At 34.5% G+C, this 27,162-nt stretch overlaps 4 protein-coding genes across 5 annotated transcripts; all 4 read left to right on the top strand.

The window, feature by feature from the left end:
- The first annotated feature begins 387 nt into the window (after nucleotides 1-387).
- Nucleotides 388-5,137, top strand: LOC109192488 (linoleate 13S-lipoxygenase 3-1, chloroplastic-like). Its single transcript, XM_019343150.1, has 8 exons — nucleotides 388-908; nucleotides 1,134-1,414; nucleotides 2,200-2,437; nucleotides 2,522-2,848; nucleotides 2,945-3,138; nucleotides 3,234-3,535; nucleotides 3,627-3,890; nucleotides 4,070-5,137. The coding sequence occupies exons 1-8, from the start codon at nucleotides 539-541 to the stop codon at nucleotides 4,824-4,826; spliced, it is 2,733 nt and encodes a 910-aa protein (XP_019198695.1). The 5' UTR covers nucleotides 388-538; the 3' UTR covers nucleotides 4,827-5,137.
- Nucleotides 5,138-9,169: 4,032 nt separating this feature from the next.
- On the top strand, nucleotides 9,170-22,659 carry LOC109192444 (cytochrome P450 71A1-like). Of its 2 annotated transcripts, XM_019343095.1 has the most exons (4): nucleotides 9,170-9,594; nucleotides 12,444-13,053; nucleotides 13,161-13,837; nucleotides 22,637-22,659. In XM_019343095.1, the coding sequence occupies exons 1-3, from the start codon at nucleotides 9,287-9,289 to the stop codon at nucleotides 13,788-13,790; spliced, it is 1,548 nt and encodes a 515-aa protein (XP_019198640.1). In that variant the 5' UTR covers nucleotides 9,170-9,286; the 3' UTR covers nucleotides 13,791-13,837; nucleotides 22,637-22,659. The 2 variants fall into 2 exon arrangements, with proteins under 2 accessions (XP_019198640.1, XP_019198639.1); XM_019343094.1 differs by lacking the exon at nucleotides 22,637-22,659 and having other exon boundaries at nucleotides 9,171-9,594; nucleotides 13,161-13,934.
- Nucleotides 17,896-18,813, top strand: LOC109192451. The gene is made up of 4 exons (XM_019343102.1): nucleotides 17,896-17,912; nucleotides 17,994-18,154; nucleotides 18,288-18,408; nucleotides 18,507-18,813. Exons 2-4 carry the CDS (start codon nucleotides 18,117-18,119, stop codon nucleotides 18,768-18,770), a joined length of 423 nt encoding a protein of 140 aa, XP_019198647.1. The 5' UTR covers nucleotides 17,896-17,912; nucleotides 17,994-18,116; the 3' UTR covers nucleotides 18,771-18,813.
- LOC109192450 (flavonoid 3'-monooxygenase-like) lies at nucleotides 21,160-22,591 on the top strand. Its single transcript, XM_019343101.1, has 2 exons — nucleotides 21,160-21,819; nucleotides 21,923-22,591. Exons 1-2 carry the CDS (start codon nucleotides 21,193-21,195, stop codon nucleotides 22,550-22,552), a joined length of 1,257 nt encoding a protein of 418 aa, XP_019198646.1. The 5' UTR covers nucleotides 21,160-21,192; the 3' UTR covers nucleotides 22,553-22,591.
- Nucleotides 22,660-27,162: the final 4,503 nt, after the last annotated feature.

The raw sequence follows: 27,162 nt of genomic DNA on the forward strand, positions 1-27,162 counted from the left end.
TTCAATTAAAATGATGGTTATAAATATCAAATTCAACAATCAAAAATTAAACCATCAATGCTCTAAAAAAAAAAAAATTAAACCGTCAAATTTTGTTAAAAGTCTCATGTTGAGAAATTTAATCCCCATGCATTCATAAACAACAACCTTTGTCTCGTTTCTCGTCCTAATTATTCAATTGACTAGTGTTCCTGTTCCTGTTCGTCTATTTCTTTCTTAAACGGTAATAATTTGTTTAATAATAAAACAAAAAAAAAATAAAAAAATAACAAAAACGTGTGGCCGGCGAAACACTTGAAAACCATAATTTTATGCGCACTAAGAATATGTGTATATATATTCTTCAAAAAAATAAATAAAATGTGTATATATATATGTATGATGTATCAGACTCTGTCTCTGTTATTATACTAACCAAAACACCCTCTATAATTCACTCTTTTCTCTCTCTCTCTTCTCTCTTTCTTTCTTTCTCAAAAATAATCTAAAAGAGCAGAGAGCTGACAACAATCGAGTAGAGTGTTTGATAGTGCTAAAAATGGCTCTGGTAAATGAGCTGTTGGGAGTTTCAAGGCTGGAGATATCTAGACTGAGTTCATTTCTGAGCTCATCGAAGTCTGTAGCGGATCTTGATGGGCAGTTGCGCGTGAACCGGGTTGTTGATCCGCTGGGGAGAAGGGGCCTGCAAGTGAAGAGGGTTAGACCGGTGGCAGCCGTGAGCAGCGAGCAGAAAGTGGTGAAGATTGTGCCGGAGAAAGGTGTGAAGTTTAAGGTTAGAGCTGTGGTGACTGTGAGGAACAAGGACAATGAAGATTTTAAGGAAACTTTCGTCAAGCATCTTGATAATCTCTCTGAAAGTTTTGGCAGAAATGTTGTGATGGAGCTCATCAGCTCTGAAATTGATCCAAGTAAGTCAACTTTTTGCTTTTTGTTTTTGTTTTTCTAGTGATATTTACATAATCATGAGGTGAATGATTTATGATTTGAGCTTAAACTTGAGATTTTAGAGTAACATAATATAATATCACAAGGCATTTGTAGAAATTCCTGAACTAGTTAAACTAATGCTTTGGAGTTTGGGCACTGTACAATGTTTGACCTTTTCAAGAATGGTTTTTTTTTTTGGTTGATAGAAAGCAAGGGGCCACACAAGAGCAAGCCAGCGGTGTTAAAGGATTGGTCCAAGAAGTCAAATCTAAAGACAGAGAGAGTGAATTACATTGCAGAGTTTGTGGTGGATTCCAACTTTGGGGTCCCTGGTGCAATCACAGTCACCAACAAGCACCAGCAAGAGTTCTTCCTGGAGAGCATCACCATTGAAGGGTTTGCATGTGGTACAGTCCATTTCCCTTGCAATTCTTGGGTTCAATCCAAGAAAAACCACCCTGACAGCAGGATATTCTTCTCTAACCAGGTATCATCTTGGTCTGTCCAAGACTAATTCAATGTTTTTTAAGGTCATCATCATAGTATGTGGACAGCTATCTGGGAGATGATGTTAATCTCTTCCAAGAGATTCAATGTTCTCATTCAAGATCTGGGCAAATCTTGGCTGTGTTTATCCCCCATATATAATTAGGTTGAATACCCAAGCCTAAGGTCCCCCTACAACCGGGCCCGACATAGCATTTGGGAAGATGTAAATCACGGTGAATCAATGGCCCAACAGATAGGGTCAAATGGCGGTGCGCACAAGGGATCTGTCCATTATGGGCATAATCCCCACACTACCGTTGTCTAGTTTCGAACCTTGGTCTCTTCTCCCAAAGACTGCCTATTGAACTAGTGAGCTAAGCCCATACGGGCATAATTAATATTTTCTTGGGAGGATATATATATTATATACTGGTTGATCTAGAACCATCCCAGCTGCAAGTATTGTATATTGTGTGAAAAAAATGTGGGTTTGAATGTATTTGTTTATTTGTTAATACTATTATTTTAATGTCAATTATGTATGTGGCAAGATTTGCCCAAATGTTTTAATAATATAGAAAAGTTTGAAAGGAAAGTTGATCAAGAAAGAACCATTGGACATCATGATATGTAGACAAACTATATGGGCCATGCATTGTCTGCCAATTTTGCTATCCATTTGACATGTTTACTTTTACTGTAGTACTTAAAATTAGGAGCATGGTAAGATTAATTTTACTATGTTTGTTGAAAGAAACTTGCTGATTGTCTGATTCTTAACAGCCGTATCTGCCCAACGAGACACCTGCCGGACTAAAAGCATTGAGGGAGAAAGAGCTTCGAGATTTGAGGGGTGATGGAACAGGAGTTCGAAAATTGTCTGATAGGATATATGATTTCGATGTTTACAATGATCTTGGGAATCCTGATAAGGGGGTCGATTTTGCTCGTCCCAGACTTGGTGGCGAAGCTATTCCTTATCCTAGGCGTTGTCGTACTGGTCGTGTCCCAACAGACACCGGTAAGTTTGTTACTCAGTACATAAAAATGTATTCTTTTTTCATGCCATTAGATCATTGAGTTCGACCAATGCTTTTTCTTAAAGATATCAATGCCGAGAGTAGAGTGGAGAAGCCATTGCCAATGTATGTGCCAAGGGATGAGCAATTCGAGGAAACTAAGCGGGACGCATTCTCCACTGGAAGGCTTAAAGCTGTGCTTCACAACTTACTCCCGGGATTGCAGGCTAAAATCTCGGAAAAAAACAAGGACTTAAAAGGATACCAAGACATTGATAGACTTTATAGCGAAGGGGTCCTTCTAAAACTCGGAATTAAGGATGATGTCTTGAAGAAGTTCCCATTGCCAAAAATCGTCACCAAGTTCAAAGACGGCGACCTTCTCAAATTTGACATTCCTAAGATAATCTCAAGTAAAGCCTATACTGTTTGACTATTTTTTTGTTTGTTTGTTAGTACATAAAATAGTCTAGTATTTATGTTTCTTATATTGTGTTACGTTTTTATAGAGGATAAACTGGCATGGCTGCGAGATGATGAATTTGCCAGGCAAGTACTTGCAGGTATTAACCCTGTATCCATTGAAAGGCTTCAGGTTTTCCCTCCAGTAAGCAAGCTCGACCCTGAGATCTATGGCCCCTTAGATTCTGCCCTCAAAGAAGAACACATTCTTGGACATATCAATGGCATGTCTGTACAAGAGGTAATAAGAAACAAAATATTTTTATGACCAACTTTCAGTCTCTATAGTCTTTCAACTTTACAATATTTTTCTCTGTTTGGTGAATCTGAACACAGGCTTTAGATTCAAATAAGCTGTACATTGTGGATTATCATGACGCGTACCTACCATTTGTTGACCGGATTAATGCTCTTGATGGCCGTGCTGCATATGCTACCCGGACCCTTTTCTTTTTGACTGATATCGGGACTCTCAAACCAATTGCCATCGAGCTTAGCCTCCCGTCAACTGGTCCGAGTTCGAGGTCCAAGCGGGTAGTCACACCGCCAGAGGATGCAACCACTTATTGGATGTGGCAACTTGCTAAAGCTCACGTCTGCTCCAATGATGCTGGCGTTCACCAACTCGTTCACCACTGGTAATTAAGCTAGATAGATAGCAACCGATTTTCGATTCGGCCTTGTGTAAGAGACTTGCGTTTAAACGCCTTTGGTTCGTCGTTTTCTTAGGTTGCGAACACATGCTAGTATGGAGCCTTTTATTTTGGCTGCTCATAGGCAGTTAAGTGCCATGCACCCAATCTATAAGCTTCTCGATCCACACATGAGATACACGCTCGAGATTAATGCCTTGGCTCGCCAGGGCTTGATCAGCAATGATGGTGTTATAGAGTCTTGCTTCACTCCAGGTCGTTATGCCATGGAGATCAGCGCTGCTGCTTATAAGAACTGGCGGTTCGACTTGGAGAATCTCCCTGCTGAGTTAATCCGAAGGTAATTTTATTACAATGTTGAAAAAATCGCTAGGCGCCTGGGGACTGCCTAGGGCACCTAGGCGGGTGCCTAGGAGGCCGACCGCCTAGCGCCTAGGCGCGATTTTTGCAACATTTGCACCTATCTAGATCAAGATTAAGACAGTGAATCTAAATGGTTATTTTCTTTGAATGATGTAGAGGAGTAGCAGTAGCGGATTCAACACAGCCACACGGGGTTAAGCTTTTAATCGAGGATTATCCATATGCTGCAGATGGTCTCTTGATCTGGGGCGCGATTGAGAATTGGGTTAAGACTTATGTGAGCCATTACTACCCAGACCCCGATCGGGTCTGCAACGACAGGGAGCTTCAGGCATGGTACGCCGAGTCCATCAACGTGGGCCATGCCGATGTTCGCCACGCCGACTGGTGGCCAACTTTAGCAACACCCGACGACCTCATCTTGATCCTCACCACCATCATTTGGCTCTCGTCTGCACAGCATGCCGCCCTGAACTTCGGCCAGTACCCCTACGGGGGCTACATCCCTAACCGCCCGACCCTCATGCGTCGTCTAATCCCCGAGGAGAACGACCCCGAGCACGCCATCTTCACAGCAGACCCTCAGAAGTACTTCTTCTCCGCACTACCAAGCCTGTTGCAAGCCACGAAGCTCATGGCCGTGGTGGACACTCTCTCAACTCACTCCCCCGACGAGGAATACCTCGGCGAAAGACCCCAAACATCAACGTGGACAGGCGACACCGAGATGGTCGAGGCGTTCTACGAATTCTCGGCCGAAATTCGGAAGGCGGAGAAGGAAATCGAGGCCCGGAATAGCGACACCAGATTGAGGAACAGGTGTGGTGCTGGGGTGATTCCATATGAACTTCTTGCTCCTAGCTCTTCTCCTGGGGTAACATGCCGAGGTGTCCCCAACAGTGTGTCAATATGATGCTAGGATGATAATACTTATTTTCTATGGTGTTGATAACACGGAATACAATCATGTATGGTATATCTAATTGTACCTGATATAATCAGTGTTGCAAAAATCGGGCCTAGGCGTCGATTAATCGCTTCAGGCGCCCGCCTAGGCGCCCTAGACGGTCCCCAGGCGCCTAGCGATTTTTTCAACCTTGGATATAATTAAGTATGATATACATGATTGTACTGGTTACCTTGGGCACTGTAGAAAATTTCTATTAATTAATTGTTTGTAGTGAGAATATAGGTATGCATGTAGGGAGTGCATTATTATTATTATTATTATTATTATTATTATTATTATTATTATTATTATTTTGGGTTTGCAGTCAAATTAAATGGCTGTTAGTTATAATTAAAATAGGACTAGTTTAATGACTGGTAGATTGTGAGTAATAGTTTTCTGGTTCAAGTGTAGAATGTGTTACATAGCTACTTGAGAGTAAATAATAATAATCATTATTGTTAATAGTTTGTGTTGCTTTTTTGTTCTTTATTTTTATACTGAAAGTTTAGATGATAAAATTTATAAAGTACTTCTATTTTTGGTCCCGTCGTTTTCACATTTGATGCTAAAGTATTAATTTTATCATATTTGGTGTACGTCTTTTTATTTTTTATTTTTTTATTTTTTATTTTATTATTATTATTATTTTTTGTCGTAGTCCTTTTTGCCAAATAAAAACAATAATATGTCTTGAATCATATCAATTATTATTGTGTGGAACATGATCTATACAAGTTGTGTGAACCATATTTTGTCTACTGTAAAATAATGTATATTTAATACAAAAATAATGTACATTATTATTATTTTCGTTCTGAGTGTATATTATATTGTATAATGTACATTCAATACAAAAATAATATACATTTAGTATATTAAAAATATATTTTTTATTATGGTTCACATATCATTATGCAGACTAGGTACACACAATAATTTGCGGACCCCGCTTCTTTATTGAACGTTGTCAGCCCACCATTGGTTGTTCTGGATCAGAAGAGAGTCCATTTTAGATTTTTAGTAACACAGTAAAAAAACGAAAAAGACGAAAAAACAAAAAGCATCAGATGTGATGATGACTGATGAGACGGGGATAGACATATTGAGTTTGGCGTGGTGAAAATTATTTAGAGTAATAAATATATAAGAGTACGTAAGTTCAATGGTGGAAGTTTTTTTCAGGCCAAGCAGGAGGAAGAAGAAAGAGAGAAGAGGTTTAGACATTATGAACTGATCTGAATCTTAAAATTCTTTCATTATTTTTCATTGGATCTTCTCCTTCAAAACAAGCTTGTCTAGTTATTCAAGTTTTGTAATAGCCTTGTTATTAGGTCTCTATTTGTGTTTTGACACTTAAAACCTTATTTTATTACGGATCGAAAGGGCAATTCCAGTTCAATGCCCTATTTATTTAATTCTTGTTCTCATCCAATGTTACCCAATTACATATGAGTATGGTCCAATAAAACCATAAACATGTATTGACATTACAATCTATTTTTGTGCATGAATGAACTTAAAATAGAAAAAATTTAAAATCTTCCTAAAAATTTAGCAAAATTATTATTTGAATGTTACTGATTCTATTGCAATGTAGTATCTGTTTATAACTACTTTCTCAACTTACTAAAGCACAAAAAGTCAATACCGAATCCATTAAAACTCAAATCCACACTCTCTCATATGAGAGTGCAATCTTACTGCCTTCAGACCACAAGGCCTTGGCTATTATTATTATTATTATTATTATTATTATTATTAAATGTGTTCGAGTCAAACTTTTATCCAAAAAAAATGTATTTGAAAGACTCTTTTAATATTTTTATTGAAATTTCAAAATTACGTTTTTTTCATCCAACCCATCACCCATGCTATATAATTTGGTTGCGTTTACTTTATTTCTCTCATTTTCTCTAATTTTTTAGTTCTTTAATGTTCTATTTTTTCATTTTATGCTTTTAAATTAAAAAAATGTCAAATAAATATATATGTTTTCTATCTTATTTTTAAAATTTCACTTTCAGACAAATAATACAAAATTCTATTAACAAACACTTCTTTGTTTCCATACATCATATCATATGAGTTGTTATACCATGGTCCAGGGTTTATCTTGCAAGGTGGACCCTAGTCCTAAACGACATATAAATGGTGTATTTTTAGTATTGGAATTATAAATTTTTAGAGTATAAATTGTGTTTGTAAGTCAAAACACATAACAAGTGTAGAATAGAATTTGTGACTACAATACATGGTCGTTAAATCCTAATCTGTTTTTTTTTTTTTTTTTTTTTTTTTTTAAAGCAAATCATAATATGATAATGTCGTGTAACTGTAATATTTGAAAGGAACTTGTTAATACAAACAAGGTAATCAATTACATATATGTTAGCATTATGTTTTCGTAGTATACAAATTGTGAATCTTTAAAAGGTAAATTGTGAACAGAATAATTTTTACTTCCCTTTAAGCAAAGTTGCACAACAACTCAATTAGTTTATGGGTGCTAGATTGCGGACAAGAATATATGATTGAGCTTTGATCTGACAACGGCAGTTTGAAAGTTACATTCAATATGGTGGACTTTTTATACGGACCGTTAAACGGACAGAGAAAGACCCGGACCACAATGTGTGGTTGACACCAAAAAAAATATGGTAGACTTTTTGTCAGCACCAAATATTAGTCCTCCCACCAAATAAGTCACTTAGTCAACATGATTTACCTCTCTACTATTCTATTGGACCACACAATTTGCCCATTATACAATGAGGTTATTTCACGGTTAAGAAAATTAAAAATTTATGGCAATTTAAAAAGTATGAAACTTACATGTTTGGTGAACTAGAGCCACTGCAAAGGTAAATTGCGAGTCGCGAAATAAGTTCACTGGTCAGACCTTAGTTTTCATGCGCGCACAAGAGATCCAATCACCACATTCAATTGTCGAAATGTTTTTTTTTTTATTCATATTTTCAATGTGATTCGAACCCCCACAATGCCGCCTTCAATTTCATCATGGTAGTAAGTCAGACGACAAACCATTACACTAAGTTCCGTGGCATATTGCCATTTTATTTATTTATTTATTAAAGAGAGTTATTACAAGCTATGAGTGTCCATATTCTTTTCTCTAAATAATTAAGAATGTGTAAAACTTATCCAAATTTTATTTTTATTTTTATTGTCCTTTATTGTTGGGTTGTTGTAAGGATATATATATTGACGATTAAAAATATTTTTGTAGAAAAATGTTTGAAATAAATTTTTAAGATAATAAAAAAATGCTAATTAATTTCTCCTACAAATACATTCTTAATAATTACTTTTACAGAAAAACACCAAATACATACAAGTTGATTATAGACGTGTTTGAGTCCCGAGGGTTTCTCCCTCTCTCTTTTAATCAAAAAAAAAAAAAAACAAAAACAAGTTGATTATACCTAACGAGTCTTCTCTGTCTTCCCGTACTCATACATACCCTTGACCCTTCCGCTTGGGGTCCCATCCCTTTGATATATTATCTGATCTCTCTGATATTTCTCTCAATTATTGCTAATAAGTATAGTACTCATCAGTCATCACTCTCTCCGATGGCAAAATAATGCTACGTGAATCATAATAAAAATACATTTTTAATATATTAAAAATATATTATTTGTGTATTGAATATACTTTTAATACTTAAATAATGTATTTTTTTTTAATATAACGTATATTTTTTTTTTGAAAATATATAATGCATATTTTTAATATACTAAAAATAAATTATTTAATATAATGTTTATCCCCACTCATGACTGAAGCAGTTGCGTGCAAAGAAGCGTTATCATGGTTACGAGCGCATGGTGAACAGGCCATCCAACTTTACACAGATTGCCATACGTTGAAGTGCTACTTATTCTCACCAGGGACTCCGCTCCGATCCTATGTTGGATATGCTATTGATAGCTGCAAAGCTAGCATATCTACATTTTTTACCTGCTCAATTAATTTTGTTCCTAGATCACAAAATTTATTAGCTCATACTTTAGCATCCGCAGCTTTTGATCATACTACAGCTATGTATTGAGACTCTGTCCCTCCTAACTCTATTTTGATTTATCTCTAATATAATATAACCACATTGATTTGCTTAAAAAAAAAAATTAAAATTGACCGATAAACTATCTAGGTGAGTAAAGAGGGTATATATTTCTGCAATTCTACACGTCTCACAAATAAGAGCCGTAAAACACTCGTGGATAAGACAAGACAACCACCCTTGTTTCAATTATATTACAACTATAAAGACCCATCACTCTCCGACTTAGACGCTCACCATTATCACCGGCAGCATCTGCATGCTCCCAAATCCCAGTACCCCAGGCTACTATATATAAAAATCTCATTCTATCAATTAAACAAATTGTTTTGATTCAATGGAGTCACCTACTGCAACTTGGATATCCTATGCAGCAGCCTGGGTGTCCACCATTGCACTTCTCCTCCTCGCAAAACATCTCCGGTGGCGGAGAAAACTTCATCTACCGCCGGGCCCAAAACCATGGCCGGTCATCGGAAACTTGAACCTCATCGGAAGCCTCCCTCACCGGTCCATCCACGATTTGTCGGTGAAGTATGGCCCCATCATGCAGCTCCAGTTTGGGTCCTTCCCGGTGGTGGTCGGATCTTCCGCAGAAATGGCCAAGACCTTCCTCAAAACCATGGACATCAACTTCGTTGACAGGTATGGGTGGTGGGTGTCAATTTTGGGGCATTACCTTTCCTGAAATATGCATTTGTAGGAGTAGAGCTTTCTTACTTCTTAAGATGGCATGTTTTGAAAACAAGACAAAATTAATGCATTTTCAGATGCACTTTGGCACTTTGCACACTTTTTTCCCTTTAAAAAAGAAAAAAAACTAAAAATACATCTAAAATTAGACCGGACTCCAAAAATACACATTTTGGGAAATGACCCTTCACTTTCAATAGTTATGCTGTGCAACCGTGTGCACCATGTATATAAAATGATGTCGTTTTGACTAAAAATGCGCGTCTCATTTTAAAAAATAATTCAGTTTTAATTCCCCTCAACAGCATTATGTTGTTCATTCATTGTGGATATTCAGTTCATTCATTGTGGATATTTTGTTCATTCAGTGTGGATATTTAGTTCATTCATTGTGGATGTTTAGTTCATTCATTGTGGATATTTAGTTCATTCATTGTGGATATTTAGTTCATTCATTCTGCATTTTGTGTTATTCATTCACTGTGGATATATAGTTATGAATTTGTGGATATATAATTATGAATTTGTAGATATATAATTCAAATTATGCACATAAAAAATGCTATTTCCCGGAATCGAACTTGTTTTTTTTTTTTTTTTTTTTTTTTTTTTTTTTTTTTTTTTTAAGTGGAACGCGCGTTTTTAATTAAAACGACGTCGTTTTTGCAACCGTATGCACCATACATGGTGCACACGGTTGCACAACATAATTTGCGCTTCACTTTATTTTTGCACACAAAGACAAAATTTAATTTACTGAGGATAAGGCCCATTTGGTTGGCGGAAAATATTTTAGGGGAATGGAATTGAAATTTCATGGAAAAGTAATTACTAAGAAGATGAATTTCATTGTTTGGTTGATGGAAAAAAAATTATTGGGAATATCGATTACATTGTTTGGTTGAATTTGAAATTGTAAAGAATAATGAGTATGAAGACCTATATACTCCTACAAAATAATAAAAGTAATAATAATTAAGAAAGAACAAGAATGGTAAAATAGTCAAGTCATCTCATTTTTCTTCCCAACTTACATGGAAAATAAAATCCCATGTCCTACCAAGAATTTTGTTTTCCTCAAATGTGAGGAATGGAAAATGAATTACAAGAACCAAACACCAAAAAACAGCATTTTTCTCCACTCTAAAGAAAATATTTTCCATGAAAAAACTTTTCCATCCAGCCAAACATCCCCTTTAGTGTTTGCTGCCCACAACTCCACAAGGAACCCATGACATCGGGTGTAGCTACCACTTTTTTTTTTTTTTTTAATGCTACTGACTCTATTACATTGTAGTATCTGTTCAAACATACTTTCTCAACCTAATGAAGCACACAGAGTCAACAACGCCTCCCACTTTATTCTTTGTATATTTATATCTTTAGTTGTAGGTCCCATATATACTTAGTACTCCCTTTGTCACATTTACTTTTTGTACCATTTTTAAGAAATTAAAGTAAATGCTATGTGTTTTTCAATTATATCCTTCACTTTCCTAACTATTGAAAATAAAAGGAGTTAATACCCAAAATAGTCCTCGACTATAATGGTTTTTCTCAATTTCGTCCTAAACAACTTTGGTGACATAATGTAGTCCCAGACTTTTGCGTTTTTGCTCAATTTAGTCATTTCCATCCATTTGGTGTTAAATAGAAGGACAATTCAGTAATTTTAATATTGACATCTCTTTACTCCCGATCTGCGAAGTGCGCAATCCCTCTTTCTTTTACGAATTACTCCCAAACTTACGAATATAAAATTTGATTTGCAGGTCAGGGACCAATATATAAATTAGTTTCAAATATTAAATAAAACCCAAAAAAAAAAAATCAACATACAGACAATTATTTTCAAAAAAGTTTGAAATAAAATAATTTATATTATCTAAACATATTTATCAAAAGTGAATGTAAACAAAAAATGCAAAATATAAATTTTGAAATAAATGAAAAATAATTAATTAATTAATATTTTATTCTTAATTGACATAATATATAGAGAAAATTGTAATTTATGCCCCTCCATAATATGTCAATTATCAATGTCACCCCTGAATTATTAGTGGTGTAAATGTTGCCCCTCAATTTTCATAACGGTACATATATTGCCGCTCCCGTACCGTACAAGAGGGGCAATATATGTACCGTTTTGAAATTGAGTGACAACATTTACACTATGAAGGGACAATATATGTACCGTTTTAAAAATTAAGAGGCAACGTTACACTACTAATAATTCAGGAGTAACATTGATAATTGAAATATTATAGAAGGGCATAAATTACAATTTTCCCTAATATATAACAATAATATGATAATACAAACATTTTAACAAAAGAATTGAAAAAGTTAAATTGCACCCCACCTTGTTGATACTGCAACACTTGTCCTCCCACCCGCTGACACTTTGAAAGCTTGTAAAATTTTACAAGCTTACACAATTTCAATACTTCATGTGGAATTAAAAATTAAAATCTTTTCTAAAAAGTAAATAAATAAAATCTTGCATAGTAGAGTTAGGTATGTTGTACCTGCGTGTAATGGAAGGATTATCCGTATACTTACTCAGTTACACCAATGGGGAATAAAATATATCTACAAAATTCAAGTAATGGGAGGGGTATGGCAGTAAGGGAGGTTTTTTTTTTTTTTTTTTTTTTTTGGATGGGTACCTGCAAGGTAGGTCAAAATTTGTAGGCCAGTCTTAAACCACATCATGGTGGACACTGGACACAAGCTAAGTCATACAACTATTGTGATCAATTTGTTCATTAATAAATTATAATGTGTCATCATATCAGACCCAAAAATGTTGCCGGAAAGCACCTAACGTACAACTATTCCAACGTCACATGGTCACAATACGGTCCATATTGGCACCAAGCACGGCGAATGTTCACCATGGAGGTATTTAGTGCCAAGCGCCTCGACTCTTTTGAGCACATCCGCACCCATGAATTGAAATCAATGCTTCACAAACTCTACAACGTATCCTCAACCCGTCAACCCGTTCTCCTGAAAGACTACCTATTCCTCTTGAACTTAAACGTGATCAGCCGGATGGCACTCGGGAAGAGTTACTTGAATGAGTCCGAGGGATCAATTGTGAACCCCGGGGAATTCAAGAAGATGCTAGACGAGGTGTTCTTGCTCAGCGGGGCATTGAACATCGGGGATTTGATCCCGTGGCTCGATTTCTTGGACTTGCAAGGGTATATTAAGCAGACCAAGGCATTGAACAAGAAGTTGGATAGGTTCTTGGAGCACGTTCTTGATGAGCATATGAGTAGGAGGGTGGTAGAGGGTGACAAGTTTGTGGCTAAGGATATGGTGGACGTTTTACTCCAACATGCTGATGATCCTAACATGGAAGTCAAGATTGAGAGGCAAGGAGTAAAGGCCTTCACCCTGGTTTGTTTCTAACCAAACAATTCCAATTTGTAATTTAAGCTATCAAAACCTTTGCAATTATATGTGGTCACTAACCTAGCTAATTAACTTGTTTATTCATGAATTAGGATCTCTTGGCTGGTGGGACAGAGAGCTCTACAGTGACAGTGGAATGGGCAATTTCTGAGCTCCTAAAGAAGCCAGAGGTAATAAAGAAGGCAACATATGAACTAGACCGTGTAATTGGGCAGAAGAGATGGGTAGAAGAGAAGGACATGCCAAATCTTCCATACATCCAAGCAATAGTTAAGGAGGCAATGAGATTGCACCCGGTGGTGCCGACGTTGGTGCCACGCCTTTGCCGTGAGGACTGCAAGGTCGCGGGCTATGACATTCCAAAGGGCACTCGAGTACTAGTGAGCACCTGGACAATTGGAAGAGATCCGGCTCTATGGGACAATCCAACCGAGTTCATTCCTGACAGGTTCATTGCAAGGGATATTGATATTAAAGGTTGTGATTTCGAACTCTTACCATTTGGTGCCGGGAGAAGAATGTGCCCCGGTTATAGTCTTGGGTTTAAGGTAATTCATGTTACCTTGGCTAATCTCTTACATGGGTTCAATTGGAAATTACCAAATGATATGATTCCGGAGCAGCTCAACATGGAAGAGATCTTTGGGCTTACTACACCAAAGAAAATCCCACTTGCCGTTGTCATTGAGCCCAAGCTTCCCATGCATGTTTATTCTATTTAAGATTTTTTTTGAATTTTTATTTTCTTTAAAGCATTGTTGGAATCTATGTGTGCAATTGTTTAAGTTACTAAAAAATAACCACTATGTATTAAAGACGATGAGTGTGTAATAATTTAAACATATTGTTGGGATTATTACCGTTAATTGATGTCATTCCACCCAATAATGTCTACTATACTAATAAGAGCCCAAGAGAGTTAGGCCTATAATGGGTAGAAAATGTGTTCGTCACAGATTTTAATCAAATGAATGGCTCAGATTAATCAAAAAATTGATCAGATTTAAATTTAACAATGAAATTTACTTAAATACCCACACACCGTTAGTCCATCCGTTAAAATTTTTAATTAACCGTTAGTTTGCCGTTAAGTCAATCCCATCCTTAGTTGACCGTGAGTCCTCTATAATAGTTATTATCCTTAGTTGATCTCCACAGCTGACTCACCCGTCTTCACCTCCTCCGAAGCCATTCAAAGAAAAATAACATAATTCAGAAGCTCAGCCGATCAGTCTGTCGATATCGATTCCTCGAGAGGATCGATCGGCGATCCAGCAATTTATGTATGCCTCTCTATTCGTTCATGGTCAAGAGGCCTAAGAACTTTAACCCTAACACTGCCGATTTAAACAAAGCAACGCGAGACAACACAGAAGAGACTGAACAACGTTGAATCAAATCATCCTCAGTTTTATCCTACGCAATTTTACCTGAAAAGGTTAGTTTTTTTTTTTAAATATTAAAATAAATAAAAATCCCATCTTGTTTTTCCCCTTTCTCATTCGTTGATTAAACTTCATTCTTTGGCAATTTCTGTTGTTGTGTGCCCTAATACAAGTTTAGTTTAACCACTTTTTTATCCACTTAGAATGAACCATTGTTTTATATAGTATTGGCAAATGCCTTATACTGCTCATTCTACATTATACTGCTCATTCTACTGAAATGTACCTCTTTTAGTTTTAATTAAATGATGGGATTGTAGAATTAGTTCTGTTTCATTCTCTAGCTCTGGCTGCTTATGTTCACTCATTACTATGGGATCTGACAAGTTGTTAGTACACAGGTGGAACAGCCTTTAATGGTGTTGCAGAAGAGCTTAAGAAGTTAACTACTTGTGTTGCTCATGTTCTTCCTGTTTCTGATGATGGTGGAAGTACAGCTGAGATTGTCCGAGTTCTTGGTAAGTGTTTTTTAAAATTTATTATTTTGTGTTTTACCATAACCCTTGATTTCTTGACAGTAAATCTTTGTATTAGTATGAAAGTACTCATCACTGTAAGTAATTTCACATTATGTTCATCCTTGCTTTTCTGCGGATACTCGACGTTCTGAACCACTTTGGCTAAGATTAGGAGTATGTAGTTGGTGAATTAGTATGTCTGATAATATATGTAGCTATTACCTTGCGCCCCAAAAATGGAAAATAATGGGAAAAATTTGTTTAGATGTTCTGAACCATTTTTTTTTTTTAATGTTTAAACTGCTTTGGTAAGATAATTGACATTGCCAATAATGACTATATGGTGAATAGGTATGATATTGTGGAAGGGAACCATAACCTTTGGAAAGGCGTCTCAAAACCTTACAGGGAAACTATACGAGCTTTCTTGGCTTAAGGTCAAGACCAGGGCCATTAACCTATAACTTCTCCAACCCCGTATCTGTTAAGCATCCCCGCCACATCGCAAAAGCGACCAACCACCTTTAATATCTATCTATCTACTATACTAATAAGAGCCCAAGAGAGTTAGGCCTATAATGAGTAGAAAAAATGTCCGCCACAGATTTTACAATCTCACCTTTCATCCGTTTTCATAAAAATTATAAACTGTCGCATAGTCATCAAGCTTCCCACTGTTTATCTTTAAATGGATGCTCTTCACATGAGAAAGAATGCATTTCATCATAATAGAAGGAAGCCTTAACATTGGCCTGCAATTACAAATAGAGAAAATGCAGTTTCAGGAACCAATGCAGTGGAAATCATATTTAATATAAAAATACTCATAGGATCATAATAGCTATTGTCCATGCTACTCGCATCAGGTTGAACAGTCTTAGGAACCACCTTCCGCTCCGAGCTTCAGTATCATAGGCCTCCGGAATAGTAGCTTTCTGCAAAATTCTTCTTCTTCTTCATCCCGCGATTTCAAATACCCCATTTAGAAAAGTTTAGTTTTTTTTAAAAAAAAATATTAAAAACAAAAAAAATCCCTTCTTGTTTTTCCCCTTTCTCATTCGTTGATTAAACTTCATTCTTGGCAATTTGTATTGCATTTTGCCTAAGTATATTTAATATATTAAGCTCTAATCTTTGTTTGTTCTCCTTATATCCCGTATTTAGTTTTAATCATACCAGACCTTATAATTACAAATATTAATAATATGTGAATTATTACACCAATTATTTTAACATATTCATAATTCTTATTTGATAGTTTGTGTTTTCTTTCAACTTTATTTGATAGTCATGATTCTTATTTGATTCTTATTTCGTATCTCATGTTTTCATTCTCATCCTTACCTAATCTATGAATTCATATTATCTTTACTCTATAATTTATACAGTTGAATTTAAAGTATATTATGTGATGTTTTCAAAAAAAATAGTATATTATGTGATAATATTTTTTTAAAAAAGTATTATGTGATAACATTGTTTATGAACCATGGAACCAGGATATTAGACATGGAAAAAGAACTCAATTTAATTGATATTGATACACACACAATGAATTGGAGTTCTAAAGTTCATCTCATCAAGAAAAATGAACCAAAATTTGCTATTGCAACAAATGGGAAAAAGTACATGCTCATTGTCCTTGAAGATGAAAGTGTAAGTAATTCATAAAACATTATCTCTCTTATTTCTCTCTTCTTCTTCTTCTTCTTCTTCTTATTATTATTATTATTATTATTATTATTATTATTATTATTATTATTATTATTATTATTATTATTATTATTAATCAAATGCATAATTATAAATGATATATTTAAATGTAGGGAACTCGAGTTCAAGCAACAGTGTTTGATGGTAACATTTCAATGTATGATATGTTTCTAAAACCAAACTCATGGTACAGTATTTCAAATGCCGTTGTCAGACCCGCGTGATCTGAATTCAAAGTTGTAGATCAAAAATACAACTACACTTGGATTCTAAATGCTAAGACCAGAATCCACGCAATTGACAATGTTGACACCACACTGGCTCCAATTGAACAAGTTTATACACCATTCGATGAGTTTTATCAATGCATGAAAACTTCTACAGAAATGTGTAAGTTTATTTTTTACTACATCATTATAACAATATCTATTCTAACCATATATATTCTTATTTTTTTTTATCCTCTATTGACAGCAACCATAGCAATCGTTATTGACAAGCTACCAAAAGAATTTGTCTCAACAGCTAATGGAAATCAAAAAATCAATGACTTCATTCTTGTGGATGAAAAGTAAGTCCCCCAGTCCATTTATACTCTTAAATTATATATACTTACGAGATATAGTTCCATAAGTTATATTGCCTTTAAAATACCCAATGTTAAAATTTAAAAAAAAAAAACAGGTTGAAGCCAATCATATTAACTACTTGGGGAGGATTTGTTGACAAAGAGGGTATTCAAATAACTCAAGAAATTGAAGCAGGAAACTACCCTGTAATATCTTTGGATTACATCGCAGTGGTTCACTTTAAAGGTAAATCATATTTCATTATTAATAAGATTTAAAATGTATAAATTTTTTATTTAAATACCTAATCTTATATTATCTCATTCCTTGAATAAACTAGGCATTTCTCTATCCACAAGAACTCATTCAACAATACTGGTTGAACCAAAGGTACTTAGAGCAGAACACCTAAAAGAATGGTATACTTCTATACTTGTAATTATTTATGTACATGCGAAATATATCATTATCTTGCGTAGCTATATTGAAAAACACAATATTACAAATGTCTATGTAGGGGCATAGGGCGAAAGAACATCGTGACACACTTGACGCATTGAAAAGATGTCGAGACTACAACAATGCTGCAATCAAACTTGCAAATCCAGAAAAAGAAGAAATTAAAAAAAATATCTACCGTTCCACCATCAATTAATCCCGTAAGTAAAATACTTATTGAGCATTCTTTAAATATATTTACTCAAAACTAATATAAATTAACAATCACTTTCATTTTATAGTCTCGACCTGCTTGGATTAAGGGCAAAATCAGCATTAACCTTGACAACAACAGCACTTGGTATATAGGATGTAGCCATTGTTTAAAAAAGGTTTATGCACAAAGTGACCAGCAATTTAACTGTATGCATTGTGGTGAAAAGAGAGCGGTGGGTACTCCAAGGTTAGTATGAATTCAACAAACCAATTTAACAAAAAATACACACACACACACACACACACACACACACACACAAAGGATTAAATACTATACTCATTCATACCAATTTCAAAAATACGAACTACAAAATGCACAGGTGCAAATTGGATGTGGAAATTGTTGATGAAACTGGGCACATTGCGGCGTCAGTATTTGGACTACTTGCAGAGTCATTGTTGTTACATTCAAGTAAACAAGTTATGGAACTAGAACAAGAGGTACTATTCATGAACCTTCTACAAATATATTAATATTTCGTTTAATTCTGTCACATGAGAATATATGGCACACATCTCACAATGAATGGAACATGTAGGGGAAAAAACTACCACTCCTAAATATCAACAAGCGCCTACAAGATCAAGAGTTCGTTGTACAACTAAGATCTCAGGCATATACGCAACAAGGCAGATCCACTTCTTCCTACAGTATAATCTCATTGCATGATGCTTCCCACTATGATATTACAACTAACACAATTGAGCATGGCGCACTACCAAATCAAAAGAAGAGGATGTGTACTGAAGGTGAAGATCAAGAGAATGACAATGCCTCCCTCAAGAGAATTAAGAAGGCTTAGAGAAATTTATTAAACCAAATGTAGATTTTATTTAGACTATTATTTTTAGATTTAGACTAGCATTATTTATACTATTATTTTTAGACTAGCATTATTTACACTATTATTTTTAGACTATGTATTTAGAAAATTACAACCAATTATTTTAGTGACAATTATAATCAATCATAATTGCATTATCTTACATTCGTAAGTTTAGATTATCTATTTAAATAAGCAAATTCAACATCTGATTATCTATATGTATGACCATATGACCAACTCTAATATAATCTTGCATTGATATACTTAAAGTACTTCATAAAAATATAAACAGTGGGCATTATCTCAATCGCGCAATGCGCGTGAAAAACTAGTACTAGAATAAGCATAGTTATGGTGGGTTAGAGGGAGTTGATTGATCAAGATATTTGGTTGATACTTGAATTATTATTAACCCTAACTTGGACGTCGTATTCCCAAATGATTTCACCATTAAATGGAAGCAATTATCACCAATTTAATGCCATTAATTACTTACAACCAGCTAGATACGTACCTTAGCACTAGTACAAATTTGACAATAAATATTAGAGCATAGGTATATGTTGTTTGAGAAAGAGTAGCTAAAGATTGTGATTTAAAAAGTATGAAACTTACTGTTATGTTTGGAGAACACTTTGATGACATGGGAAAGTTTAACTCAATTAAGATTGCGATTTTTTTTTTTTAAAAAAACTTAGGTGATCACTGTTTCGCCGGACTAATTCTAAATTTACAGAATCCTGCCCCTAAAGTTACTGTAAAGGTAAATCATGAGTCACGCAATTAGCTCGTATGTTAGACCGTAATTTGACACCCACACTATCGCTTTTAATTGTGACATTAAGTCGGACGGCGAACCACTACGCTAAGCTCTAAGGGGCAGGTTGTGATGTTTTGATTGATGAGGAAGTTATTACAAGGTATGAGTGTACATATCTTTCTCTAAATAATTGAGAATGTGTAAAATTTATTCAATTATTTTTTTTTATTGTCCTTTATTGTTGGGGTCCCCTTCCTTTGATAAACACAAAAAAATCTCTGATAATTGTCTCAATTATTGCTACTATCATGCATCACCAATTGTTATATCATGCATTGTGTGCTTTAAAAATTTCTTGTTTCGTATGTACATAATTGTATAGCAAATACACATACTTTCAAAAAAAAAAAAGTATAGCAAATACACATAAACTCCTAACATAATACACATAACATAAAGAATATATATTTCTATACGTCTCACAAATAAGAGCCGTAAAACAGTCGTGGATAAGACAACGAACCACCCTTGTTTCAATTATTACTACTATAAAGACCCATCACTCTCCGACTTAGACGCTCACCATTATCACCGGCAGCATCTGCATGCTCTCAAATCCCAGTACCCCAGGCTATTATATATAAAAATATCATTCTATCAATTAAACAAATTGTTTTGATTCAATGGAGGCACCTACTGCAACTTGGATATCCTATGCAGCAGCCTGGGTGTCAACCATTGCACTTCTCCTCCTCGCAAAACATCTCCGGCGGCCGACGAAGGACAAAATATGCTAATGTAAGGTTTTGAACCCAAGACCTTTCTTATTACCATAGATATGTTCTACCAACTAATCTAACTCCTTAATTGTTGATATTTACTAATTTTTTTATACTAATACTAAAACATATACTATATATACATATATACATGTACATATTATATAGGGGTGGGGGTGGGGAGAGGGGGGGCAGCTGACCCCCCTGCCCCCCTCTGCCTCCGTCCCTGTATATATATATATATATGGGTGGGTATCAATTTTGGGGAATTTCCTTTCCTGAAATATGCATTTGTAGGAATAGATTTCTTATATCTTAAGATGGCATGTTTGTTGGAAAAAATAGCTTAAAATGATATAAAATGGCATATTAAATGGTTATTTTGTGGTACAATTATAAGTGGGGTCCACTTCATATTTGGGTCATGTCAAAGTGGATTCGGGTTCTTCGTAGTGAGATGAAGAGATTGATATATTGTACGCTCAAAACGGATAATGGGTGAATGAGATATTGATTCTCAAAGTAGACCCATTTGACTTGGGAAATGAAGTGAAAAATAAGCTTTGTCCCACATTGGTTTGGAAAGTGAATTTGCCCCCTTATATATAAGAGCTCTTTTAAAGCTTGTAGAATTGTATAGTATAGAGGCTCTCTCGTGCGAAGGGTTAGAATTGAATTCCAACTAGTAACGAGATCAAAAAGAGGCTTGTTTTGTTTTGTTTTGTTTTTTTTTTTTTTTTTTTGGGATGGGTACCTTGCACATAGGGATGTTAAAGTAGGTCAAAATTCATAGGCCAGTCTTAAACCACATTGTGGTGGGTACAACTATTGTGACCAATTTGTTCATTTGTAAATTATAATGTGTCATCATATCAGACCCAAAAATGTCGCCGGAAAGCACCTAACGTACAACTATTACAACGTCACATGGTCACAATACGGTCCATACTGGCGCCAAGCACGACGAATGTTCATCACGGAGCTATTCAGTGGCAAGCGCCTCGACTCTTACGAGCACATTCGCTCCTATGAATTGAGATCAATGCTCCACCAACTCTACCGCGTATCCTCAGCCCGTCACCCCGTTCTCTTGAAAGACTACCTATTCGCTTTGAACTTAAACGTGATCAGCCGGATGACACTCGGAAAGAGTTACCTGAATGAGTCCGAGGGAGCAATTTTGAGCCCGGGAGAATTCAAGAAGATGCTAGACGAGGTGTTCTTGCTCAGCGGGGTGTTGAACATCGGGGATTTGATCCCGTGGCTCGATTTCTTGGACTTGCAAGGGTATATTAAGCAGACCAAGGCATTGAACAAGAAGTTGGATAGGTTCTTGGAGCACGTTCTTGATGAGCATATGAGTAGGAGGGTGGTAGAGGGTGACAAGTTTGTGGCTAAGGATATGGTGGACGTTTTGCTCCAACATGCTGATGATCCTAACATGGAAGTCAAGATTGAGAGGCAAGGAGTAAAGGCCTTCACCCTGGTTTGTTTCTAACCAAACAATTCCAATTTGTAATTTAAGCTATCAAAACCTTTGCAATTATATGTGGTCACTAACCTAATTAACTTGTTTATTCATGAATTAGGATCTCTTGGCTGGTGGGACAGAGACCTCTACAGTGACAGTGGAATGGGCAATTTCTGAGCTCCTAAAGAACCCAGAGGTAATCAAGAAGGCGACAGATGAACTAGACCGTGTGATTGGGTATACGAGATGGGTAGAAGAGAAGGACATGCCAAATCTTCCATACATTCAAGCAATAGTTAAGGAGGCAATGAGATTGCACCCGGTGGTGCCGACGTTGGTGCCACGCCTTTGCCGTGAGGACTGCAAGGTCGCGGGCTATGACATTCCAAAGGGCACTCAAGTACTAGTGAGCACCTGGACAATTGGAAGAGATCCGGCGCTATGGGACAATCCAACGGAGTTTATTCCTGATAGGTTCATTGAAAGGGATATTGATATTAAAGGATGCGATTTCAAACTCTTACCATTTGGTGCAGGGAGAAAAATGTGCCCCGGTTATAGTCTTGGGTTTAAGGTAATTCATGTTACCTTGGCTAATCTCTTACATGGGTTCAATTGGAAATTGTCAAATGATATGATTCCGGAGCAGCTCAACATGGAAGAAAACTTTGGGCTTACTATACCAAAGAAAATCCCACTTGCCGTTGTCATTGAGCCCAGGCTTCCAATGCATATTTACTCTATTTAAGATTTATTTGTTTGTTTTTGTTTTTTTTTGTTTTTTTTTTTTTTTTTGAATTTTTGTTTTCTTTAAAGCAGTGTTGGAATCTATGTGTGCAATTGTTTAAGTTACTATATAACCACTATGTATTAAAGATGAGTGTGTAATAATTTAAACATATTGTTGGGATTATTACCGCTAAGTTTTTAAATGGTTGGGTGGCCTTCGTGACGATTGGTACTATCACAATCCCTTGAAAAAAATAGTCAGCTATTAGCTTCTCTTCATGCCTCCTTGTCAGGGTCGATTTTTAAATTTTTGTGACTCGTTCTGATAAATAAATGATACTTACTAAAATTACAATCTTTACAACCAAAATCATATTTTTAATAATAATAATAATAATAATAATAATAATAATAAGGTGGTAAAATGTTGCTGTGCTCAATGACAAAAAAAAAAAAACAAAAAACATATTATGTAATAAATTACAATCACAACAACAACAACAACAACAACAACAACAACAACAACAATAATAATAATAATAATAATAATAATAGTATGCACAAACTCGCAATGCAAAATGATTAAAATAAGGAAGGAAAAAACAAAAATCATATTATGGAATAAGGTACAATTATAACAATAGTGTGCGCAACTCACAATGCAGAAGGATTAACAAAAACAGAAATGTTCAAAGTTAATAGAGCAACGCTCAAGTTTTGAACCTCTAACATTCAAGTTGAAATACAATACAATAAACAAATGTTCCTACCATTCCTCCATGGAGCCTTTTAAGTTTAATTGAGAACTTTTAGTTTCTATTTCTAAACTAATTAGGTAAAAATTAAATATTGGACCCTTTAAAATTTGGAGGTCCTATGCGATAGCCCAGTTGTCGGTGGGTAGTCTTTTTTCTATATGTTTGTCATCGACTTCGCGAGTCACAAGAAAGTAAAAATTGAATGATAACTTGGATACAAGTAGTTTAGTATTTAATCCCGACCAAAATGGTCGGCCCAAGTCTAATAAAGTACTCCGTATAAAACTTAGAGGCCACACTATCGGCAAATTATGCCCTGGACCCGTGTCCACAGTGAATTATAGACACGGGCCCAAAACGACGTCGTTTTTTTTAAAAAAAAAACGCGTCATTTTGTTAAAAAAAAAAAAATTCGCGCGCGTTTTGCCGTTAACGGCGTTATTTTTTTTTGGATTATGAATGTACAGTTATGCCGTTATGAATGTACAGTTATGCAATTATGAACACAGAGCTCTAACATTATGAACTTACAATTATGAACATATATAGTGATAAAATTATGACCATGGAGCTTTAAAATTGTGAATATAGAGCTTCGAAGATTATGAATGTACAGTTATGGAGTTATGACAGTTATGAGATTATGAATCTACAGTTATGGAATTATGAATGTACAGTTATTGATCGAATTATGAACAAAGAGCTCTAACATTATGAACTTACAATTATGAACATATAGTGATAAAATTATGAACATAGAGCTCTAAAATTGTGAACATAGAGCTTCGAAAATTATGAATGTATAATTATAGAGTTATGAATGTACAGTTATGGAGTTATGAATGTACTATTATGGAGTTATGAATGTACAGTTATAGAGTTATGAACGTACAGTTATGGAGTTATAAATGTACAGTTATTAATAATATAGTAATAAAATTATGAACATATACTCCTATAACGAAGCTGTTTGAAATTTAAAAAAAAAAAAAAAAAAAAAAGGAGATAACAGTGCCTAACGGCACTGTTACCCGTGTCCAGCAAGCATGCTGGACACGGGTCCAACGCATAACGATTGCACACTATCTCATTCTTGAAAGTGCAGATGAAAGATCTTTGAACTAGTTTTCTATTAGGAGATTGAATTGTTTTCCTTATTATATTGGAGATTGCATTCTTTGTGTTTTAGAAATCTAACTTGTGATTAGAATTCATGATTTGAGGAATCTATTTTCTATATTCCGTCCAAGTCCAAAGTTAGTAGTTTGAGCTGTATAAATTTCCTTAAGAACGATTTGTAAGATGTAATTGACACGTTTTTCATTCTCAAAAGCAAAAATAGCCCCGAGCCCTTCCACAACTTATTTTCAATTGGGGTGTTGGTCAACCATCGATATCTTAAGTCAAACATTTACGCTGTTTGTAGATGTTAAACAAAAGTATTTCAAAAAGAAAAGCTAAAATAAAATTTTTAAAAATTAACTAGAATAATAAAAATTAAAATGAACATCCAGTATTCTCTTAATGAACATATTTTAGGTTTATTAATAATATGATATAATTGTATTATTATTTTAAAATTGAACATTCAATATTGTTAAAATGAGCTACCAATATTGTGAAATGAATCTGCATTATTTCATTATTGAATCTATTTGATGAGATCCATCATTATAATGCAATTGCATTACGATTGTGAAAATGACCATGATGTGATATTTTGAAAATGAACTTGAAGCATTGTAAAAACGAACTTGTTGTGTTTTGGTGAACGAACTTATTTACTATTTATTAGTATAATGATGTATTCACATTACTATTGTAAACATTTTTAAATAATATTTTAAAAATGAACTAGTAGTATATTGAAAATGAACATAATATAGTGTCTTAATATAATTGTATGTTAATTTAAAATAAAAATAAAAATATTAATATGTGTGTTGTTTAAAGGTTTTAATTAGAGCTTGTTAATGATATATTTTTTATATATTAATTTTATTTATTTAAAAAAATAAACTTAAATTGGAAAAAAGTTAATATGGTTCACTTTATAAGATAGACTATGGTGGATGTTATAACAATCATCTACCATGTGTTCCAAAGATATAACAAGTTAGGTTGAGTCACCGTGATTTATCCATCCATTTTCCTATCGGGTTGGGGTGTGGAGGCCATTGGGGCAAGGTAATTTCCTATTTTGAGTGCAAGTTTCCTCTACCATGTGTTCTAACAATTGTTATATCGTGCACCAGGACGCACAATAAAAATAACATGTTTCATATGTATAGAATTGTATAGTAGAATATATATAAACTCCTAACATAATACAGATAATCTAACAAAATACATAATATATATATAAACTCTTAACATAATACACATAAACTCTTAACATAATACACATAAACTCTTAATATAATACACATAAACTCTTAACATAATACACATAAACACAAAAAAATAAAATGGTAACGGGATTGGACAGACGAAACAGTGTCCGTTGCGCCGTCACGTCAACTCCCCACCAACTTATAGAAACAATGTCGCTTTAGGCCAAGGCGCACGATATAATTTGCCGTGTTTCAAAAATATAACAAGCTAGACTGAGTCACTGTGATTTATCTCTCTGCTTTCCTAGCGAACTAGGGTGTAGAGGTCCTGGCCTTGGGGAAAAATAATTTCGTATTTTGTGTGCAAGTTAGACTAGTTATTCAATAGAAAAGAATAGCATTTTTGTTTTTTTTTTTTTTTTGTTTTTTTTTTTTAATTCATTCTGTGAATCAAACGTGCTGTAATGTTATCATATTAAAAAAAAAAAAAATTAAAGGGAATTTACAAATCCAATAACTAACCCACCGAACACACCTATTAAATTATAAAAGAAAACAAATTAAACCAAGCCTACAGACTTAATTGTGATTCATAAGCAAATGGGTTCCCCTATGTGGAAATGCAGAATAAATACATCTAACCGGTCACATGTGACAATAGTATAGACCACGTTGGATTTTTAATTTGGAACATGGATAAATAGCAGAGTATTATAAATTGACCAGTCTCCATTGAATTCTAATCTAAAATAACATTCAAATTATATATTTATATTTAATATATTGTGTACCTAACTACTATAATTAATATATTATTTACTTGCAGTTAACATGTTATGTACCAGAATCGGACTCCTCCGCGGCCGCCTAGACCGCCTAGTCGGCCGAATTGGCGATTTTTTTATTTTTTTTTGTAGGGTTTAAGTTAAAAACTTTGCGAAGGTATAACTTTTGTCTCGGTTGTCTATTTTGGACAAATTTTTTTTTTCCAAATGCTTCTTTTGCTCTTAATTTTAGTTTTTTATGTGTTTAGATGATTTCAATAATATTTTAAACAATTTTATAGCCACTTAAATAAATAGTTTGTAAGAAAAAATGATGAGAACCTTATGTTTATTAGTGAATTTTGATAATTTTAAATTTTAAATTTTTTTTTTTACATTTTAAAAAATAAAAAATATATAAAAAATATAAAAAAATCGGCGCCTAGGGGGCGCCTAACGTGTTTTGCAACCTTGTTATGTACATAGAATTAATAAATTATGTACCTATTACAACTACTACAATTAACATATTAAGTACCTTGAGTTAACATATTATGTATGCACAGTTAAAAAATTTTGTATATGCAATTAACATAATATGTACCTTCAATTTATTAATAAATACATAATATCTTAATCGAACATGCATAATATGTTAATTACATATATGCCTTGTTTGGTAACATAGTTAGCTTATCAGTCAATTTTAACTTATTTGACCACTATCATATCAGCTGTTTAACTTGGTTAAATAATTCATATGACTATTTAATT

Source organism: Ipomoea nil, unplaced genomic scaffold (assembly GCF_001879475.1).
Source record: "Ipomoea nil cultivar Tokyo-kokei standard unplaced genomic scaffold, Asagao_1.1 scaffold1770, whole genome shotgun sequence".
NCBI classification, from domain to species: domain Eukaryota; kingdom Viridiplantae; phylum Streptophyta; class Magnoliopsida; order Solanales; family Convolvulaceae; genus Ipomoea; species Ipomoea nil.

Coding starts and splice junctions, on each gene's coding strand:
- LOC109192488 (XM_019343150.1), top strand. CDS start 539: ATGGCTCTGGTAAATGAGCTGTTGGGAGTTTCAAGGCTGGAGATATCT. Junction 1,415..2,199: donor GGATATTCTTCTCTAACCAG/GTATCATCTTGG, acceptor GATTCTTAACAG/CCGTATCTGCCCAACGAGAC. Junction 3,536..3,626: donor CACCAACTCGTTCACCACTG/GTAATTAAGCTA, acceptor TCGTTTTCTTAG/GTTGCGAACACATGCTAGTA.
- LOC109192444 (XM_019343095.1), top strand. CDS start 9,287: ATGGAGTCACCTACTGCAACTTGGATATCCTATGCAGCAGCCTGGGTG. Junction 9,595..12,443: donor GACATCAACTTCGTTGACAG/GTATGGGTGGTG, acceptor TCATCATATCAG/ACCCAAAAATGTTGCCGGAA. Junction 13,054..13,160: donor GAGTAAAGGCCTTCACCCTG/GTTTGTTTCTAA, acceptor TTCATGAATTAG/GATCTCTTGGCTGGTGGGAC.
- LOC109192451 (XM_019343102.1), top strand. CDS start 18,117: ATGCATTGTGGTGAAAAGAGAGCGGTGGGTACTCCAAG. Junction 18,155..18,287: donor AGAGCGGTGGGTACTCCAAG/GTTAGTATGAAT, acceptor CAAAATGCACAG/GTGCAAATTGGATGTGGAAA. Junction 18,409..18,506: donor TTATGGAACTAGAACAAGAG/GTACTATTCATG, acceptor TGGAACATGTAG/GGGAAAAAACTACCACTCCT.
- LOC109192450 (XM_019343101.1), top strand. CDS start 21,193: ATGTGTCATCATATCAGACCCAAAAATGTCGCCGGAAAGCACCTAACG. Junction 21,820..21,922: donor GAGTAAAGGCCTTCACCCTG/GTTTGTTTCTAA, acceptor TTCATGAATTAG/GATCTCTTGGCTGGTGGGAC.